The sequence below is a fragment of the Microcaecilia unicolor genome, chromosome 5 (genome assembly GCF_901765095.1).
Source record: "Microcaecilia unicolor chromosome 5, aMicUni1.1, whole genome shotgun sequence".
In the NCBI taxonomy this organism is placed as follows: Eukaryota; Metazoa; Chordata; class Amphibia; order Gymnophiona; family Siphonopidae; genus Microcaecilia; species Microcaecilia unicolor.
In genome coordinates this window covers 154,254,636-154,276,172 of record NC_044035.1, presented here as the reverse complement: position 1 = coordinate 154,276,172, position 21,537 = coordinate 154,254,636, and the positions used below count along the sequence as shown (strand labels likewise).

At 46.6% G+C, this 21,537-nt stretch overlaps 1 protein-coding gene across 3 annotated transcripts in view; it reads left to right on the top strand.

The window, feature by feature from the left end:
• The first annotated feature begins 1,586 nt into the window (after nucleotides 1-1,586).
• Nucleotides 1,587-21,537, top strand: part of CCAR1 (cell division cycle and apoptosis regulator 1) — a 268,378-nt gene continuing 248,427 nt past the window's right edge. Inside the window, exons 1-2 of one of the 3 annotated variants that reach the window (XM_030203453.1) lie at nucleotides 1,587-1,758; nucleotides 2,952-3,061. In XM_030203453.1, coding sequence (XP_030059313.1) covers nucleotides 2,989-3,061 — 73 coding nt within the window. In that variant the 5' untranslated portion in view covers nucleotides 1,587-1,758; nucleotides 2,952-2,988. The remainder of the gene's footprint in view (nucleotides 1,759-2,951; nucleotides 3,062-21,537) is intronic. The other 2 variants (XM_030203454.1, XM_030203452.1) reach the window with 2 other exon arrangements.

The window sequence follows — 21,537 nt, the reverse complement described above, 5'->3', positions numbered from 1 at the left end:
TAATACTAAGGCCCAGCTATGGAACAGGTTATTTTGAGTTAGTCTTCACTGTGACTGGACCAAACTTGCTTTCATTGTGCCATCACCATCCAGCTGGATAGGCAGTGTCTTAAAAGATGGAGGATAATGGATTTTTTGTTCTTACATGTTGTCTCACATCCCAAGCAAAATCTGTTTCATTGTGCCTAACAGTTGAAAATATAGTGAGACAATAATAGAATTCAGTTATATCATGGGTGCAAGTACATGGATATGTCTGAAACATTTAACAAAGATGAGAGTACCATATTGTACTCAGCTGGGCATTTAAAAGTCTGCCCTTTAATGATGCTGCATGTTCAGAAATCATAGCCATAAATATAGACAGTTATTCAAATATTATCACATGCATACACCAGAACAGGCATCCTTACACACATTGCAAAAGTAAACCACACCTTCTACAAAGTACATCTAAAATTTAATTTTTATTTTCTCATTTCCATCTTCCAAAATTCCAGGCAGCAGATATACAGATCAGCAGGACCCAAAGCAGTCCACTACAAGTAAAAAAAACAAACACAGTTTGTACCTACAGTTTAACTAGGATTCACCTTTGGGTTTAAAAAGCAAAAGTGGATAAATTAATTAAAACAACGTTTACAGCAAATGCCCTTAATATGTAATACTTGGTATGAATAATGAAATAGTGATGGAATGTTCAGGTAGTAAGCAGCCTGAGACAACAGATCTATTTTCCACTGAACATAATTAACTTTGTATGAACTTGGCTGCTAATAATATGCTGAAATGGACAATGCTGGCACATTTAGATTGCCACTACCTTATTATTCCATACATATCTGTGATATAGTAGTAATAATAATAATAAAAAAAGCAAGTTCATTTTTATAATATACTACTGCATTCCACAAAACAAAAAGAGGAGTGGCCTAGTGGTTAGAGTGGTGGATTTTGGTCCTGGGGAACTGAGGAACTGAGTTAAATTCCCACTTCAGGCACAGGCAGCTCCTTGTGACTCTGGGTAAGTCACTTAACCCTCTATTGCCCCGTGTAAGCCGCATTGAGCCTGCTATGAGTGGGAAAGCAGGTACAAATGTAACTAAAATAAAAAGGTTCACGTTCCCACATTCCATCTTTTTCTTTCGATGTAGGCACAGGATGTTAAATACTCCCAGTTTCAACCTAATTAATGTTGTTTTTAAATTGTACTTATAAATAGTAAGTCTGATTGTTAAGTACTTAATTCTCATAACATGATGTCTATTGTGGTGGCACTTTACTAGGTGAAAAAACATCTCTGTACGAATACATGGAGTCCCTATAGCCAGTCCTTCTAAATGACACAATGATTTAAAATGTAGAACAAATTAGTACTGTAACCGATGAAGCCAACACTTCCTTTGTGTACATCCGTATGCTGCACAAGGCAGCATGTTTGAAAATATAAACGAGATTAAAGAAAAATGCTACCAACAATAAAGAACGACAACGAGGATGCAGCAGCTCATAAGTTTGCTTGCTTTGTTTTGAATGTACTAGATGACGACTGTGGGCGCTGGGCGGGGAATAGGAAACAGCGACTAACCAACTTGGCTTCAACTTTATGACGTCATCTCTGCTCCTTTCTTCAACCTCCTTAGTTGGTTGTATGATTGTATCCAACTTCCTTGGTAGCTTTTCTTGTCAGTTCCTGTTCCGGGGCAATGCCGGCTGCCTGCCTGCGCCAATAGAGGGATCTCCTTGGGCCCTGCTGTGGTAAGTTTATGTTTTCGTCGCTGTTGTTGCTTCCCTCAGCAGCTGCAGCGGCTTAGCTGATAGCGAGAGGGAAGCAACAGCAGCTGCTTGGGTGACAGCTGGAGGGAGGGAAACGGTATCGGAGGGAGGGAGGTGGGGAAATCCCGAATCGGGACTCCCGATTTTTTTCCCCTCAAACGACTCGACGAACCGTACAGCACTAGTAGATAGTTCATGTGCATGGCTCAGCTATTTGTGCTCTGCGCGGAACTCATTTATTTTCACACTCTGGGATCCGTACTGTAGTTAGGATGGACGGATATGTGTATTACACACATTCTCAGAAAAGGAGCTCTTACTAGAGATGTGCACTTGGATGGGGACCACGGGAGTCCACGGAATTGGTGACAAAAGATCCGTTTATACCAGGGATGAGAAAGAATCGAATCAACTGGGGATGGATCCAGACTGACTGGGGTTGGAGACCAGATTGTGGCCCCGTACACACCACAACTCTGTGGAACATTGGCAACATTATGTACTTGCTGTTTAAGAAAACAGCATGTTTGCTTAAGCTCTCGCTTAATAATAAGAATCTTTTTCTTGAATTTACAAGACGGTTCAAATTAGGTAAGGGAATGGAAAAGACAACTAGGGGTGATAGCAGTATGATGGGGAATGGGGAAGAAGATGTGGTGATGAAAAGGAATTGACTGGAGATAGGGTGGGAATGGATCCAAACTGACTAGGGTTGGGTTGGGATGGGGACTTGATTATGGCCCCTTGCACACCTCTAGTTCTTATACATTTGAAGAGCCACTGCTGGTTTCTCGAGTTGCTTTGTAGTGCTGGGAGTGGATCCCAGGCGTTGATCTAGAACAGAGTACCAAGCAGTATTGACTTGGCCATGGCATACCTGATCAAGCCTCCTAGTGTACGAGTTAACAGACGTAAGGTGCAGTTTTCTGGACCACAAAAGTCATTTTACCTAGGGTTCAGCATGTTGTTTATCTCTCCTAAGAGCTGTATTGCCTGTCATTGCTGTCTTGTCTTTACATTTTCACTTTTCTTATCATTTATCACATTATTGCTGCACAGTTTCTCACTGTAGTTCTTGGGAACCTGGCAAACCATTTTTCTGTTCTTGCTCCTCTGTTTTAACAACTGATTATAGCATGTGAATAGCTTCTGCTGTTATCTGTTTCTCTTAATAGATCACGGAAGTGGAAGAAGAAACGGTTTCCCGCCATTATGGCTCAGTTTGGGGGACAGAAGAATCCGCCTTGGGCCACTCAGTTCACAGCAACTGCTGTGTCTCAGCCAGGTAATGAGACAACTGTATTTTCATCTACCCTGTCCCCCCACCTGTGGCCCCCTTCAATCATTGCTCACTATGTTGTCTCCTTCCCTCTCCACATTCCTGCATTCACTCGGCTTCCCTTCACTGCATCCTGGATCTGTTTTCTTCTCAGCTCCATAACTAAATTATCAGTGGCTGTGATCAATCTGTGTTCTTGTTTGAATGGGGCTGTTATTATTTTTGATGCACTGTGTGTCTGAATATGGTTAATTGGCTGAGTCTGTAGACATTAATTGACATTCTTAAGAGTTCACACAGACCTTTGTCATAACCCACCTGTTAAAACTTAGATCTATTAAGAATTTACATTCTGCTTTGGAATGTTGGGAGATTAAGTGATTAAATGAGAGTCCCAGTGGGAAAGGTGGATATGGTATTGGCAATGTTTAGGTATTAAAAGCTCTGTGCTCCAAATACTGTGCTGTGTTGCCATTCCTTTTCCACGTCCTGTGAGATGTATAACACAGCAAAGTTTTTACCCCCCTACTGATTTCTTGTATAGTTTGTATGTTTTTCTGCACTTTATTCTCTTTGACTTCTGGCCTGTATGGCATAGTGAGGGAATACTGTGTTTCACTGGATGTCCTACTGTTTTGGATTTCTGGATGCATATTATTATTATTAGCATTTGTATGCATTAAATCCACAAAGACCTAGGTGGTCCAGTGAATTTAGAGCTTGATGTTTTAGCTCGTAAGCGGTACATTAGCCTGAATGGCATTCAGTACCTTGTCATTAGAAAATCTTCAGGCCAAAAATGGTTGCTAATAAGGAAAAGCAGAGCTATAGAATGCAGCTGTGGTTTTCATTGTTTTTTTGGCCCTCAGTGTGTTGGGATTGAGGCAGCTATTCATGAAGGTAGTGGTAACATAGCATTTGTTGGCAGGTAAGGACAGTTCTACATTTGGCTCAGTTAGGTTCCCTCACCACATTGGTATGTGCTAGTTGGAGCTCTGGTGAGACAGGAAGTAGACAGCATATTAGAGTTGGACTTGGGGAATGGGAACTGGTTTAGGAATCTACAGCAGGGACTGAGCTCAGATATGGAAATGGATCTAGAAACAGAATTTGAGCAAGGCCTAGACTTAGGGTCAGGAACCAGACTAGACACAAACCGGAGCTTGGTGCAGAAATGGAGCCAGTACTCTGTAAGGGGACGGCAGCTGGAGCTTGTCATGGAACTGAAGCCAGAACCACAAATGGGAGCTGGAGCTCAGCAAAAGATGATGGTTCTGAGCAGGGACTGGAAACTGCTGCAGAGCCTTAGAGCTGGCTGCCTAGAGTCACTGGTCCAATGGGGCAGTCTGGAAAAAGTGCAAAGTTAGCTTTGCTGGTGTCGGTGCTATAAGCTTGGACATTACCCCTGAGGTGGAGAGAAGCAGAATGTCTTCTGGAGAAAATTAGAGTCATTCTGGTACTTGGCAAATGCAAATCTGAGCCGCACTGTGAGGCCAATGCAGAAGCTACCATAAGTTTAACCATGTAGTTACTGCCCATTATGCATGCACATTACTGGCTGAGAAATGCAGTGAGAGGTTGAGCATGGGTGTTAACTTGTGCGGGAAGCCGGAGAGGCTATTAAGTATTCCGTAGCAATGCACAGAATGTATTGGTGGCTTTTGACATGCATGTAACATGAGAAATTTTTCACCAGGTTCAGGGCAGCAAAGAAGGGTTGCTTTGTTTCTCTTTTCCCAGCCAGAACAGCAATTGCAACTTTAAAACACACAGGAGGTACCAGCAAATATGTGGGCCTATCTGAACAAAAATGAAAGTGCCAGGCTGTTCTGTGCATAAATACAACTTTGCAAAACATTTTATGCGCAAGAAAATTTTCAAGGCTAATACTTATATGCACAGGAACACACCGCTGAACCTTTGTGAAACTGAGAATTGTGCTCATTACAGGATGATATGAAAGGAACTGTGGAAGAAGTTAAAAAAGAATTAAATGCAAGAATTTTATGGCAAGTGGGACTAAAGTAAGGAAGAATTAAACCAGCTCAAAGATCAGCCTGGCACAGTGTTAAAAGAGCAGGTTGAATTCTAGGACAAGTTGGAAGACTGAGAACAGGCCCCAAAGATGCAATATCTGAATTTGAGGTGTGCCAGAGACCGGGATTTAGAAGAACTGTATAGAAGGGTGCAAGAAATATTGGCAGGTTCTGGAGCAAAATCAGAATGCACGAGACCTGCTATGAGATGGTAGAGCAAGCACACGGAGCACTTGGGCATAGGACAGAAAATCAAGCCCAGGACATTTGCCCCTGGATGCACATGTAAATTTGGATGCACATATAAATTTACACATGCAATTTAATTGAATAATGAGCCAGTCAGCGCCAGTAATTGGGCAAGAACAAGCAATTATCAGCATTAATTGGCAATAATTAGTATTTTTATTTATTTATTTATTTGCATTTGTATCCCACATTTTCCCACCTATTTGCGGGCTCAGTGTGGCTTACAATACATTGTGAATGATGGAAGTGCAATTGGTTGCAGTACAATTCTGAGTTACATTGTGAAGAGTTATCGAAAACAAAGTAAATACAGGGTATCATTTGGGGATGGAACAGCGGAGTATGTGGGAGTACAGTTGGTTGCAGTGCGCTTATAGGTTACATTAGGAAGAATTGTAAAAGACAGTAAATTCGGGATATTCGGGAATAGAACAGCGGAATATAACAGTGGTGAATTGAAAGGGGGACAAAACAGTATCGGGGGACATGAAGGTCTAATAATTTTATCTGTGGGTGGGGTTTTAGAATTGGTGGGAGTGCGGGAGAGGAGACTTCAAGAGAGAGTGTGTAGGTGCGTATCTATTAAATTGTATGGGTTTCATGTGTTTTGATCCTTGCTGTAGATTTTCTCGAAGAGATAAGTCTTCAGTAATTTGCGGAAGTCGGTCAATTCGTAGATCGTTTCAAGTTGCGTGGTAGTGTATTCCAGAGTTGTGTGCTCCTGTATGCGAAGGTCGATCCGTGTAGTACTTTGTATTTTATGCCTTTGCACTTAGGGAAATGGAGATTGAGGAAGGTTCGGGACGATCTTTTAGCGTTTCTGGGTGGCAGGTCTATTAAGTCAGACATGTATGCAGGGGCTTCGCCGTGAGTGATTTTGTGGACTCAGGTGCATACTTTAAAAGTGATGCGTTCCTTGAGTGGTAGCCAGTGTAGTTTCTCCTGTAAGGGTTTTGCACTTTCGTATTTTGGTTTTCCGAAGATGAGTCTGGCTGCTGTATTCTGGGCTGTTTGAAGTTTCCTCAGTATTTGTTCTTTGCATCCTGCGTATATTGAGTTGCAATAGTCCAGGTGACTGAGTACGAGTGATTGCACTAGACTGTGGAAGACAGATCTTGGAAAGAATGATCTAATTCTCTTCAGTTTCCACATGGAGTAGAACATTTTTTGTTGTTGTGTTGTTCGCATGAGTTTCGAGTGTTAGGTGGCGGTCAATAGTGACTCCAAGGATTTTGAAAGTTTCTGAGATTGGCAAAGTTAGTTTAGGTGTGTTAATGGCGGTAAATTTCTTCGTGTTGTATTGGGAGGTTAGTATGAGGCATTGAGTTTTTTCTGCGTTCAGTTTCAGTCAGAATGCATCTGCCCAGGTGTTCATGATGTGTAGACTTTGGCTGATTTCATTAGAGATTTCATTGATGTCTTTTTTGAATGGAATATATACCGTTACATCATCGGCATATATATATGGATTAAGGTTATGAATTGATAGAAGTTTTGCCAGGGGGGTCATCAGTAGATTGAAAATGGTTGGTGAGAGGGGGGATCCTTGCGGTACTCCACTGTCAGGTGTCCATGCAGCAGACGTATTTGAGTTTGATGTGACTTGATATGAGCATGAGGTTAAGAACCCCTTGAACCAGTTTAGAACATTGCCTCCGATTCCAAAGTATTCGAGAATGTGTAATAGGATTTCGTGGTCTACCATATCAAAGGCACTTGACATGTCAAATTGTAAGATGAGTATATTGGTGCCGGTTGCAATCATTTGTTTAAATTTGGTCATTAGGGTAATTAACACTGTTTCTGTGCTATGATTTGACCGGAATCCTGATTGGGAATCATGTAGTATGGAGAACTTGTTGAGGTAGTTTGTATTTACGCGTGCATCTTTTAAGGCATATTCTATAAAGAGGTGCGTGTAAATTCTAGTGTGTGAATCTGAAAGGGGATGTGGCCATAGAAGGAGCATGGGCAGTTTAGAAGCATTCTTAAAATTTATGCGCATTGTTATAGAATTAGGGAGATCCACACCTAATTTACACTTGGGGATTTATACTAGGTTGTAAATGGTCACGCTAAAATGTAGTCATGGTTCCCAGCATTAAGCACTATTCTGTAAACTGTGCCTAACTGTATGCATGATTTATAGAATAGTGCTAAGCGCTATTTGTTTTTTTTAGGTGCCATTTATAGAATCTAGTCATTATTTACCTTCATGACTAATGAAGAGGAGCAAGTTTTTATCCAGCTTAGTTCTTTAAACAGCAATTGATGGCCTTCATACACAAAAGGCAAAGTAACTTACCTATAGCACATGTTCTCTTAGGACAGCAGGACAAGTATTTTCACGTATGGGTGATATCCCAGATGTAGCCCTAGTGAGGACGATGCTCAGCATCTTCTAACTTGTAGAAGCTTTGGCAGGCCCTCACTGTGCATATGTAAGTGCTTTCCTGTCACCCGAGTCACGCACAACGTGCATTTGGATAAAAAGCATAAAGAATGCCACTCCTAGGGGTGGTGGTATGTGAGAATGCTTGTCCTCGGAGAACACCTGCTACAGGTTAGTAACTTCATTTTTTCTAAGGACAAGCAGGTCATAGTATCTCACATGTGGGAATCCCCAGCTACCAGGCTCACCGAAAACAATAGTCAATAGGGACTTGCAACAGCAAGGCCAACCAGAACCAATAACACTGGAACAGAAAAGAATGGGCCTAGGGCAGTGGTTCCCATTCCTAATCTTGGAGGTACCCCAGCCAGTCAAGTGTTCAGGATATCCACAATAAATTTTCATGAGAGAGATTTGCATGCACTACCTCCATTGCATGCAAATCTCTCTCATGAATATTCATAGTGGATATCCTGAAAATCTGACTAGCTGGGGTGCCTCCAGGACCAGGTTTGGGAACCACTGGCCTAGGGGGAGGGTAAAAGTGGATTCTAAACTCCAAACAAATTCTACATAATTGTCTGGCAAAACCTACTTTCATGCTGGGTATTCTGCTCAAGTTAGGAAACAGATGTGAATGGGTGGACTGAAAAGATTTGCAGCTCTGCAAATCTTTTCAGTGGAGGCTGACCTAAATGGGCTACTGATGAAGCTGTGACTCTGACGTTGTGAGCCATGGTATGAACCTTAAATAGAGGAGGAATGCATCAGACATTAGTCTGCCATGTGATCTGAGTCTGAAGCAGAACTGAGGAACCTTCTTGAGATAAGTGGCTAAAAGATCCACCGAGGGGGTGCTCCACTCTCGGAAGATCTTGCTGGCAATGCCCATACTTAGAGACCATCGTGCAGTTGCATCACTCTGTTCAACCTGTCCACCAGACAGTTGTCTTTCCCTGCCAGATATGTGGCTCGGAACACCATGCTGTAGCTGGTGGCCTACTTCCAAATCCCAACTGCTTCCTTACATAAGGGATGGGTTCCTGTGTCTCCCTGCTTGTTGACATAGTATATGGCAAGCTGATTGGTTGTCAAACCAAATTGTTCTAATTTGGACAATCTCTGAAAGCCTTTAGAGCACTCCAGATTGCCCAAAACTCCAGGAGATTTTTTTTTGTATTAATACATTTTTGTTTATTTTTATTTGTGTTTTCTGTCAGTGCAAAGGAAGTGCAACCATAACATTTTACAGTAATGCAGAGAATCAACGAGGTATTATTCAGAATGAAAATAGCCCATCCATCTGAAAGTAGGGCACTCCCATAAATTATTTTGTCCTCCGCCATTTAAGTTGCTGCCTTTCTAACTGGAACAGCTTTATACTTTTTCCAGGTGGACCATGTATAGGCAGTCCCTTATTTCTAATAATCTTTGGCTATTATTTTCAATAGCGTTTGCTATTAACTAAAATGGCATCAAGCTCTGCCTACCGCTTGGAAGCTCCGCCTACTGGCTTCAGCCCATATAGTGGACTAGATAGGCACATCCCGTTTACTGTTTTCTACAACCTCCTTGGGGATATGCAGGCTCACTGGAGTAATGCAGAGCTTACCTGTTCCTCACCATTGAAAATGTGATAGTGAAACAGCACCTCTCACTGGCAGGACAGTAGGTGGAGGACTCCTGCTCAGCTTAGAGGGAACAGTGCACATAACTATATTAAAAACAAGTCTATGGACTTTACATCCAGGAATTTGTCCCAGCCTTCTTTAAAGGTAAACATGGGTAAAGTCTTGGGTCAGTATATGGAATCTTGCTACTTTTTGGGATTCTACCAGGTACTTGTGACCTGGATTGGCCACTGTTGGAAGCAGGCTACTAGGCTAGATGGGCCTTTGGTGTGACCCAGTAGTATAGCAAGTTTTATGCTCTTATGAGAGAAGGGTATTTTTTTAAATATAACTTTTGGAAAGAATGTAACAAACAGAACAATAAAAAGCTCAACAGATTTTTCAATATTTTCACCTCTTCCCAACTCAGCACAACCCCCCCATATCCCTTCCCTACATTCCCCGTACCCCCTACCCAAGCAATCATGGTACAAAGAATCATACTTCTAGGCTTGGGGTACTCTTATCCAAGCCCGAAAGTGTACATGAAGCAAGAACCCCCAGGCGCCAGGTTGCCATGGTGACTAAAAAAATGGATCTAGTACCTAGGAATTGCAGCCTGAATATGTGCAGCTTGGTCTGACTTTGGAAAGCAGCTGGCGGAAGACTCTCTACACTTCCCTCCTCCCCTCCCCAGCTTACTTCTAATTGCCACCTGTGACGCACACACAAGCATTCACACAGGCACCCTCCTCCCATTCCAGATCTGGCACTGGTCAGAAATAAAGGGAAGGAAGAGCACCTGTATGTAGAGCTTCCTCTTCTGTCATCTGGCACCAAATGCAAAATTTGAATGACGTGATTCAAATTTTTGCATTTAGCACCAAAGTTGCAGAGGAGGAAGCTTTGGTTTGACCCGCAGCTGCTCTTCTTGCCTTCCACTTCTGACCAGTGCTGGGCCTGGGCTGCAGGAAAGGGGTGTTTGTGAGACCTGTATGTTTATGCCACGGGTGGAGAAGGATGAAACTATGTACCATTTGGGGGGGGGGGGGGTACTAGAGCTGGGTGTCTGTGTGCAAGGGAAGAGGGGGGAAAGGAGGGAGCATGAGCTGGGTGTCTTGGTGCCATGGGGGAGAGGAGGGGGTACCAGCAAGAGCTGGGTGCCATAGGGGAGGGGGCAGTGGCAAGAGCTGGGTGCCATGGGCAAGGAGAAGGAGGCAGCAGCAAGAGCTGGGTGTCATGGGCGAGGAAGAGGGAGCAGCAGCAAGAGCTGGATACTATGGATGAGGAGGAGGGCAGCAGCAAGAGCTGGGTACTGTGGGTGAGGGAAGGGAAGCGAGGAGGCGAGCTTGCCTGCTGCCTTCACTGCCGCTGCGACTTGAAGTAAAATTAAAAGATTTCAACGCAGGGCGGCAGGAACGGAAAGTTGGGGAGCTGAGGGCGGGCAGGTGGGGCTGGGGTTGGAACGAACTCGGGGGCAGGTAGAGGCTGGGGTGAGTCACTGGACATGGATGGGAGGGGAGGATAGGGGGCAAAGGAGAATCGCTGGACTAGTTTGAGGGGAGGGCAGAGGAGAATCGCTGGACATGGAGGGGAGGGCAAGGGAAAGGAGAATTGCTGGACATGGATGGGAGGTAGGATGGGGCAAAAGAGAATCATTGCACTTGGATTGGAAGGGAGGGCAGGGGAGAGAGGAGAGTTGCTGGACATAGGCGGATGGAGGGGAGGGCATGAGAAATGCTGGACATGGATGGAGGAGAGGGAAGACAGGAAGGAGATGCACATGGATGGAGGGGAGAAAGGAGAAATGCTGGACATGGATGGAGTGGAGGGCAGGGAAGAGAGGAGAAATGTTGGAGGGAAGCAAAGAGAGGAAGGAGATGCACACGGATAGAGGAGAAGGGACAGAGGAGAAATGCTGGACATGGGTGGACGGGAGGGAAGAGAGGAAGTAAGGTGAACATGAATGGAGGAGAGAGGAGAAATGCTGGACATAGATGGAGGGGGAGAGGAAAAATGCTGGACATGGATGAGGGGAGGGAAGAACAGGAAGGAGATGCATATTGACAGAGATGAGGGAAGGGGAAAAGAGGAGAAAATCTGCACATGGAGAAAATAGGCAAAAGCTGGATCCACTCTATACCTCCTCCAGTCAAGTCTGCAGAGGATCCAGCTTTTACCTATGGATGTAGGGCAAGAAGTGAAGAAGAAAGGAGGAAAGTAAAGAAATAAATGGAAAGGAAGCCCTGGAAACGGAGTTAAGGGAACAGATAGAGAGCAGCAGAATCAGAGACTGGGACCAACATGGTTAGAAAAACAAAGTCACCAGACAACAAAAGTAGAAAAATCATTTTATTTTCATTTTAGTGTTTGGAATATGTCCAATTTGAGAATTTACGTCTGCAGTCTTATTTTGCACTGGGTACACTGGAGGTGTAACAGCTTACAGAAATAGTTTATAATGAAAAAAAATCAAATTTTTTTCTCCTATACTGGTATAATATTTTCAGTGATACCTATTTATATGTGTCATGGCTGGTATAAGGAGTGTGGCTACCATAGGGGCAGAGCCATAGATGGTGACCCCACCCATAATGAGTACCAGCACCTTTTTTCCTACAAAAAAAGCACTGCATATAAGTAGAATCAGCATTTGTCCTCTAGCTGCACAACATGGCCACGTTTCACCCTCTCAAGGGCTGCATCAGGGGCATAACATAAACTGTGAAATAAATATATAAAAGGCCATCAGATAATATCTTTTAGCCTGTGTGTTTCTTGGGACCTTTACTGCAGCCCTGGCCAGAGACACATCTACTGTATTTCTTCCCTCCTTGGCCTGTGTTGAAAATGATCGCATTGCACCAGGATTGAATAATTCTTGTAGCACTGGATTAACTGTGGTACCCGGATCTAATTCAACTGCTGGACAGGATCCTCCATCTTACACAGGTACACAGCCTACTGAAGTAAGATCTGTTGCTGATGGAGGATCCATGCCCCTTTGGTTTTACAGCTTAGCTATTGAAAGGGCTCATTTGAGACAAAAAGGCTAGGAAACACTCTATATCCATAGCGTAATCAAAGGTATGGAAGACTTTCGAGGGCTGGTGTTCTGAGTGTGGTCTTTCTCCTTTTTCTGCTCAGATCATACACATCCTAGTGTTTCTCCAGGCAGGCCTTCAGAAAGGATTGCCGTTGGGTTCTCCAAAGTTCAGGTTGTGGCTTTGGCCTGTTTCAGGGGCAAAATACAGAAGATGTGACTCATCCGGATATCATTTAATTCTTCTGGGGAGCGGGCTGCTTGTGGCCTCCTCTCGTATACCGTGTCCAGAGTGTAATCTTAATTTAGTCCGTGCTTTTCAGAAGGCTGTTTTTGAACCTCTCCAGAAGGCCTGCTTGAAAGATCTCATGCTGAAGACAGTGTTCTTGGTTGCTGTTGCGTTGGCACTTAGGGGTTCAGAGTTTCAGGCTCTCATCGGGATTCCTATCTCCGCTTTTTGAAGGCGGAGGTCTCTCTGTTCATGGTTCCTTTCTTTCTTCCGAAAGTGATATCAGCATTTCATCTCAACCAACCAATCTGTGGAGCTTCTGTCCTTTTGCAGAGACGACGAAGAAGCTCAGTATTCTTCCTTGAAGCTTCTCAATGTGCATAGAGTCCTCATTAAATATCTGGAAGTCACGAATGAGTTTCACAAATCACAGACTGTGCTTTTTGGTAAGCAGAGACTTGGCCTCATGGTTTCCAAGCCCACAATTGCCAGATGGCTGAAGGAGGCTATTGTGTCAGCGCTTTTGATTGTGGGGAAACGGACTCCTCTTGCATTGCTGGCTCATTCTACAAGGCATAGAATAATGGGAGGAGACTACCTTACTGTTTCCGGCAGATATTTGCAAGCTGATGACGTGATTGACTTATACCTTCTGCCAAACACCTCCGGATGGACATTGTAGCGTATTCAGAAGCCAGTTAAGGGGCTTTGGTGCTTAGGGAGGTAGCACCTGGATCCCACCTACTCTGGAGATTGCTTTTAAACATCCCTCTGGAATAGTGGAAAGCTACATAATGGAAAGAGAAATGAGGTTTTGATCATTTTCTTTCTATTAGTCCTTCCCACTATTCCAGATGCCTACCCAGGTTTCTGAGATGTTTGTCTGGTGCGAAGTAATAGGTCAAATAATGACTGTCACCTTGCATTGTGCTTCCTGCATATCTGTTGTTCTTTACAAGTTGTCCAGAGATGAGAGAGTTCTACACATATTTGCTCATCTGGATGTTAGGTTAGCAAATTGTTTATGGTTGTGTTTATTCTCCTTTCTGCTTGTCTACATAATACTGAGGAGCTGGACTGGATGCCAAGAGAGAGATTTCTCAGCTCAGTTTTCAGTTCTCTCTCTGCCTGCTGGTTGATAGACACTCTGTCCTACTGGTGCTAGAATAATGGTAAGGATTAATGGAAAAAATCAGGTAAGATAATGTGAGATAGAATTGTCATAAATAAATAAATAATATTCCATATCATCAAGCTGATCAATCCATAGACTGGTGGGTTGTGTCCATCTACCAGCAGGTGGAGATAGAGAGCAAACTTTTGCCTCCCTATATGTGGTCATGTGCTGCCGGAAACTCCTCAGTATGTTCTCTATCTCAGCAGGTGGTGGTCACACACAGCAGCAGCTCTGGCTAGGCCTCCAAGCCTAATCCTTAGGTTTTGTTGAGGCCTGGGGTTGAGGGCTCTTTTGAGCAAGTGCAAACCTGGTGGTGCCAGGTCCCTCCTTTTCTCCCCCCTCCCGCTGGCTCCGTTTAAAAAAAAAAAAAAAATTTTAAACGTCTTTAAAGGCGTTTAATTCGACGTTTCTTTAAACGTTCATTGCAGCTACTCACTGGGACACCAGTTCGTTACAGCTCGGAGCGGCAAGCAGGTAATTTTACCTTTTTATAGCGGGCAGGGGGTTCCCCGATTCTTCTCCTCGTGGCATATGGCGTCGGAGGGCGAGGGCGCAAAGGGTCGCTCCCCGGATCGCTGGAGCGCTTCTAGAGGGGATGCGGGGGTTTTACAACCTGATTCGCCCTTGATGGGTGACAGTTTAGTGACCGATGAATGTCCTGGTCGTTCCTCTGGCGTGGCGGTTTTTTCCCGCCATAAACGCCCATCCCCCGCTCCTCGCCTCCGCCATCTTGGCCGGCCACGCGGCTCGGACGGCTTCTTCGTGGGCCGCCCTTGAGGTTGGAGACATTAATGCCATGAACGCCCTTAATTTGGGCGACGGCACAAGCGGCTAAAGTTAAGCGCCGTTCTTCCCGCGCGGCTCCTTCGCGGAGTTTCCCGCCGGACGCCATTTTGGATGCGCAGCATGTCTCTCCCCCGCTATTGCGAGCGCCGGTTGAGAGTGCGTCTAGGGCTGTTGCCCAGGCTGCGGAAGTGCACAGTCTGGGGGGTTTCTCCCCCGAGTTTGTTTTGCTGCTGCATCAGGCTTTCCTCATGCAAAACGCTGCCCCTGCTCCCTCTTCTGATAAAGAGGTTGAGGTTCCCAGAGGTAAACGCCCTCGGGTTGATTTCCAGGCCTTGGAGGACTTTGTCTCCTCCGATGTAGATGAGGGCAGCGTGTCTGAGGTCTCCCAACGGTCCTTTGCGGATTCCTTGGAGGAGATAGATCCCCGCTCGGATGGAGCGGATGACCCCTCTGCAGCGAGGCTTTTTAGCCCAGAGGATTTGCCCAACCTGTTTTTACAGGCCATGGACACTTTGAAGATTTCCTCTCCGGAGGACGTCTCTCCCTCAGCCCCTGTTGGCTCTGCCATTATGCTGGGGACGAAGCGCCCGCCTAGATCCTTCCACGTGCATGATGCCATGCACACCTTAATTGCGGCTCAATGGGATGTCCCGGAAACGAGCCTTAAAGTGGCTAGGGCTATGTCCCGCCTCTATCCTTTGGCTGTGAGTGAACGTGAGGCCTATCTGTGGCCTACCGTGGATTCTTTAATCACTGCGGTGACTAAGAAAACGGCGTTGCCGGTGGAAGGTGGCACGGCCCTAAAGGACGCCCAAGACAGAAGATTGGAGGCGGCCTTAAGGTCGTCCTTTGAGGCAGCTGCTTTAAGTTTGCAGGCCTCAGTTTGCGGCTCCTATGTGGCCAGGGCGTGCCTGACTATGGTGCAGCGGGCTTCCCCCTCGGATCTTTCCTTGAGGGCTGATTGGCCGGCCCTGGAATCGGGCTTAGCCTATTTGGCAGACTTGCTGTATGATGTCTTGAGAGCCTCAGCTAAAGGCATGGCTCAGACAGTCTCTGCGCGGCGGTGGCTTTGGCTGAAACATTGGTCTGCTGACCACGCCTCTAAATCCCGCCTGGCTAGATTGCCTTTTAAAGGCAAGCTGCTCTTTGGGGTCGAGCTGGACAAAATCGTGACCGATCTCGGCACGTCTAAGGGCAAGAAATTACCAGAGGTCAGGGCTCGGGCTAGTACTCGTCCCGGTACCTCCAGAGGACGGTTGCTGGAAGCCCGTCGGTACCGCCCGGGCAAGTCGGGTTCCTCTGCCCCCTCTTCCTTCAAGAGGAATTTCTCCCCCAAGCAGCATTCCTTTCGCAGAGACCGCCGTCCCGGAGGTGCTCCCTCCGGTCCTCCCCCAGGGTCTCGTACCCAATGACGGGGCCTTGGTCCACGCCCCAGTGCAGATTGGAGGACGGCTGTCCTCGTTTCTGGGCGAGTGGACCACTATAACTTCAGACGCGTGGGTGCTGGAAGTCATCAGAGACGGCTACAAGCTAGAGTTCTGCCAACCCTTAAGAGACGGGTTTGTACTCTCTCCCTGCAAGTCTCCGGTCAAGCTGTGGCAGTGCAGCAGACCTTGGACAACCTGATCCGCCTGGGTGCGGTCGTTCCGGTGCCAAAAAATCAGATTGGCAAGGGACGTTACTCCATTTACTTTATGGTTCCAAAGAAAGGAGGTTCTGTCCGGCCTATCCTCGACCTCAAAGGGGTCAATCGGGCCTGGAAAGTGAGGCACTTTCGCATGGAGACTCTCCGCTCTGTTATAGCGGCAGTGAAGGCAGGAGAGTTCCTGGCATCCTTGGACATCAAGGAAGCGTACCTGCATATTCCCATCTGGCCTCCTCTCCAACGCTTTCTGCGTTTTTCAGTCCTGAGACGACACTTCCAGTTCAGAGCCCTCCCTTTCGGGTTGGCTACTGCTCCGCGGACCTTTTCCAAAGTAATGGGGGTCATAGCGGCCTTCCTGCTAAAGGAAGGAGTACAAGTCCATCCTTATCTGGACGACTGGTTGATCCGAGCCCCCTCTTATGCAGAGTGCGGCAAAGCTATGGACCGGGTAGTTGCTCTTGTGAGCTCCCTGGGATGGATCATCAACTGGAAGAAGAGCCAGCTGCGCCCGACTCAGTCCCTGGAGTATCTGGGAGTTCGATTCGACACCCAAGTGGGCAGAGTGTTCCTGCCAGACAATCGGATTGTCAAGCTTCAGGCTCAGGTGGACTAGTTCCTAGTAGCCTCTCCTATTCGGGCTTGGGACTACGTGCAGCTGTTGGGCTCTATGACGGCCACGATGGAAGTAGTGCCCTGGGCCAGGGCTCATATGAGACCACTACAGCTATCTCTGCTGCTGCGCTGGACTCCGATGTCGGAGGATTATGCTGTGCGCCTTCCCGTGGACCCAGCAGTGCGCAAGGCGCTGAGCTGGTGGACGCAGACAGACAAGTTGTCTGCAGGATTGCCTCTGGTGACCCCGGAGTGGATTGTCGTCACGACAGACGCCTCTTTGATGGGCTGGGGAGCCCACTGCTTGGGAAGGACAGCGCAGGGGCTCTAGTCTCCTGCAGAGGCAAGTGGTCTATCAACCTCCTGGAACTCAGAGCCATTCGGTTGGTGTTATTGGAGTTCATCCCGGTACTGGTGTTGTAGCCTGTACGGGTCCTGTCGGACAATGCCACGGCTGTGGCCTATATCAACCGCCAGGGAGGTACCAAGAGCGCCCCTCTAGCCAAGGAGGCTATGAGTCTTTGCCAGTGGGCGGAAGCGAACCTGGAGCAGCTTTCAGCGGCCCACATTGCCGGAGTCATGAATGTCAAGGCGGACTTTCTCAGTCGCCATACCTTGGAGCCCGGAGAGTGGCAACTATCTGCTCAGGCGTTCTTGGACATCACGAAGCGCTGGGGCCAGCCGAGCCTAGATCTGATGGCGTCATCGGCCAATTGCCAAGTGCCGCGCTTTTTCAGCAGAGGACGGGACCCTCGATCCCTGGGAGTAGATGCTCTTCTCCAACAGTGGCCGACACAAGAGCTCCTCTATGTGTTCCCGCCCTGGCCCATGTTGGGCAGGGTGCTAGACCGGGTGGCAAAGCATCCCGGCAGGGTAATCCTGGTGGGTCCGGGTTGGCCCAGACGTCCCTGGTATGCGGACTTGATCAGGCTCTCAGTCGACGATCCTCTGCGGCTGTCAGTGGAGCAGGGCCGGTTACATCAGGGTCCCGTGGTGATGGAGGATCCCTCTCCCTTTGGTCTTACGGCCTGGCTATTGAGCGGCAGCGTCTGAGGAAGAAGGGCTTCTCAGACAAGGTCATCGCCACTATGCTGAGAGCGAGGAAACGCTCTACTTCTACTGCTTACGCCAGGGTTTGGCGTATCTTTGCAGCATGGTGTGAAGCAGGCTCACTTTCTCCCTTCACTGCTCCAATTTCTTCAGTGTTGGCGTTCCTGCAAGAAGGTCTGGAGAAAGGCCTGTCGCTCAGTTCCCTTAAAGTCCAGGTAGCGGCTCTGGCTTGCTTCAGGGGCCGCCTGAAGGGTGCTTCCCTGGCTTCGCAGCCAGATGTGGTGCGCTTTCTCAAGGGAGTTAATCACCTGCGCCCTCCTCTGCACTCAGTGGTGCCTGCGTGGAATCTCAACCTGGTGCTAAGAGCATTGCAGAAGCCGCCTTTTGAACCCTTGTCGAGGGCATCTCTGAAAGACCTGACGTTGAAAGCAGTCTTTTTGGTGGCTATCACTTCAGCCAGAAGAGTTTCCGAGCTCCAGGCGCTCTCATGTCGAGAGCCTTTTCTGCAGTTCACTGAGGCAGGAGTGACTATTCGCACAGTGCCTTCCTTCCTGCCCAAGATTGTTTCTCGCTTCCATGTGAATCAGCAGCTCTGTCTCCCTTCCTTTCGTAGGGAGGACTACCCAGAGGAGTACTCTGCTCTTAAATATCTGGATGTGAGACGAGTCATCTTCAGATACTTGGAAGTGACCAATGATTTCCGGTAATCGGATCATCTGTTTGTCCTGTTTGCAGGTCCTCGTAAGGGTCTGCAGGCTGCTAAGCCTACAGTGGCAAGATGGGTCAAGGAAGCCATTGCAGCGGCTTATGTGGCCGCGGGGAAGGTGCCGCCTATCCAGCTGAAGGCTCACTCCACGAGAGCTCAGGCGGCCTCGATGGCAGAGGCCGGATCCGTCTCCTTGGAAGAGATATGCAAGGCGGCAACTTGGGCTTCGGCTCATACATTCTCCAAGCATTACCGTTTGACTGTGGCTGCACGGGCGGAGGCCCGGTTTGGAGCTTCAGTGTTGAGGTCAGGGATTTCAATGTCCCGCCCTGGGTGAGTACTGCTTCGGTACATCCCACCAGTCTATGGATTGATCAGCTTGATGATATGGAAGGTAAAATTATGTATAATCATACCTGATAATTTTCTTTCCATTAATCATAGCTGATCAATCCATAGCCCCTCCCAGATATCTGTTCTGTTTTTATTCTGGTTGCATTTCAGGTTCAAGTTTAGTCTTCAGTTATTTCAGAAAGACTTCGTGTTCAAGTTCTTTCACTTGGATTCTTCAAGAGTTGAGACGAGTTTGTGTTACAGTGAGCTGCTGCATTCCTCTCCCCTCCGTTTTACGGGGCTGGATTGAGACATAAATTCTGCCGGCACTCCCTCCCGCTTCGTGCGGCTGTAGGGCAGCTTTGTACCCCTCCCGCTTCGGCGGTGTTAGGGTCAGTCAGCTCCTCCCGCGGTTGCGGTTGCAGGATAAGCCAGATCCCCCCGCATCGGCGGGTGTGGTGTCCCTCCCCCGCTCCGCGGGGATGAGCTGGACGGATTTCCCTCCCCCACTTGTGTGGGGATGAGCTGGGTTAATTCCCCTCCCCCGTTTCGGCGGTGGTGAGCTGGGCAGAGTGTCCCTTCGTGGGTGTAATTCTCTAAGTGCTGAGTCCTGCGGATGGAGCTTTGATATCGACATACTGAGGAGTTTCCGGCAGCACATGACCACATATAGGGAGGCAAAAGTTTGCTCTCTATCTCCACCTGCTGGTAGATGGACACAACCCACCAGTCTATGGATTGATCAGCTATGATTAATGGAAAGAAAATTATCAGGTATGATTATACATAATTTTACCATTGCAACCAAACACTTCCCATAATTTATCAGTCTTTGACATCATTGTTGAGGAATCTTAGCCCTCTTCTTTGCAAAGCTGCTTTAATTAAGACATATTTGTAGGTTTTCATACATGAACTCCTCATTTCTGGTCCTGCTACAGCATCTCTATTGGATTCAAGTCAGGACTTTGAGCAGGCCAGTCCAAAACAAAATATGCTTTTGTGTATTAGATCATGGTCTTGCTGTGCAACCCAATTATGCTTCAACTCATGGACAAATGACCAGACAGAGTGGAGGAGTGGCCTAGTGGTTAGGGTGGTGGACTTTGGTCCTGGGGAACTGAGGAACTGAGTTCGATTCCAGGCACAGGCAGCTCCTTGTGACTCTGGGCAAGTCACTTAACCCTCCATTGCCTGCCGCATTGAGCCTGCCATGAGTGGGAAAGCGCGGGGTACAAATGTAACTAAAATAAAATAAATTCTCCTTAAGAATTTTCTGGTACATAAATGATGGTGTAAAAATGTTTGCTAAAATTCTAGCTCTGAGGCTCGGAGTGATCGTGTCTTATTTGGTACAGCCAGACCAGGCGAACAAATTGCAAATAATATTCGTAGAATGGTTAATTTGAGTTATGTGGTCATTGAGGAGGAACTCCTGCATTTTTGTTGGGAATCGATGTGGAAAAAGCCTTTGACAGGGTCCACTGGAACTACTTAGATACTGGTTTAACTGCTGTTGGGATAGGTGGGCCCCTTAGAGCCTGGGTGCGGGGATTATTTTTTACATGCATTCGGGTTAATATAGGCAACTCTGCCTTGTTTCCACTTATAAGGGTACTAGGCAGAGTTGCCTGTTACCCTCCCTTGTATTTGCTATTGCAGTGAAACCTTTGGCTTTTCTGCAGTTAGGGCAAACTCTGCTATTTGGGGCCTTGTAGTAAGGGAGCAGGAATACAAGATGTCTTTTTTTGAAGAAGACATTTTATTATAATTATCCTCTCCCATCACCACACTCCTGAATTTGTTAGCTGAACTGAAGGCCTATTCACAAATATCTGGATTTAAAATAAACATGAGGAAAATGGAATTTTAGGTAGTACCACCTTGCAAACTGTGCAGGCTTCCTTTTCTTTTTGATGAGCGAAAGTTTGAAAGATAGGAGGAATCTAAGAAAATACTCTTTCACTGAAAGTGTGATGTATTTGTGGAATGGCCTCCTGGTGGATCTTGTAGAGACGAGGACTGTGCCAGAATTTAAGAAAGCATGGGACAGGCACGTGGGGATCTCTTAGGAAAAGGAGGAGTTAAGGGTTACTGAGGATGGGCAGATTGGATGGGCCATATGGCCTTTATCTGCTGTCTTGTTTCTATTATGAAGTGACCCCCAAATTTTCTCTCATTTCACCATACTATTATTGCTATTAACTTCTGCATTTAGTAAACCTACTCCCAACTCAGCTGACCACTTATGTAAGGAAGGATCACCCAACTCCTTCCAAACTGCAGCCAAGGTCAGTTTTTCAGCATTCAAACAATGACTGACTACAATGGTTTGTATCTAGTAAGACCAGAAATGCTTCTAGTTAACAAAAAAAAAAAAAAAACCCAGATCCCATGGATGTTGTAGCCCAGTAGACCAATTAAGCTGAAACTGTAAACTCTTCTAAAAGGGCGGTAGGGCTACTGCTGCATTGGCGTGTGGCAAATCAGGGCTACCGCAGGAACCCAGTGGTAGTCCTGGCTTCTGCTGCATGCTAAATCCAGCACTAGAAATTGCATTTTTATTTTTTAGCACCAGGGGATTACCTGTTGGTAATTGAGCAGCTCTGCACAC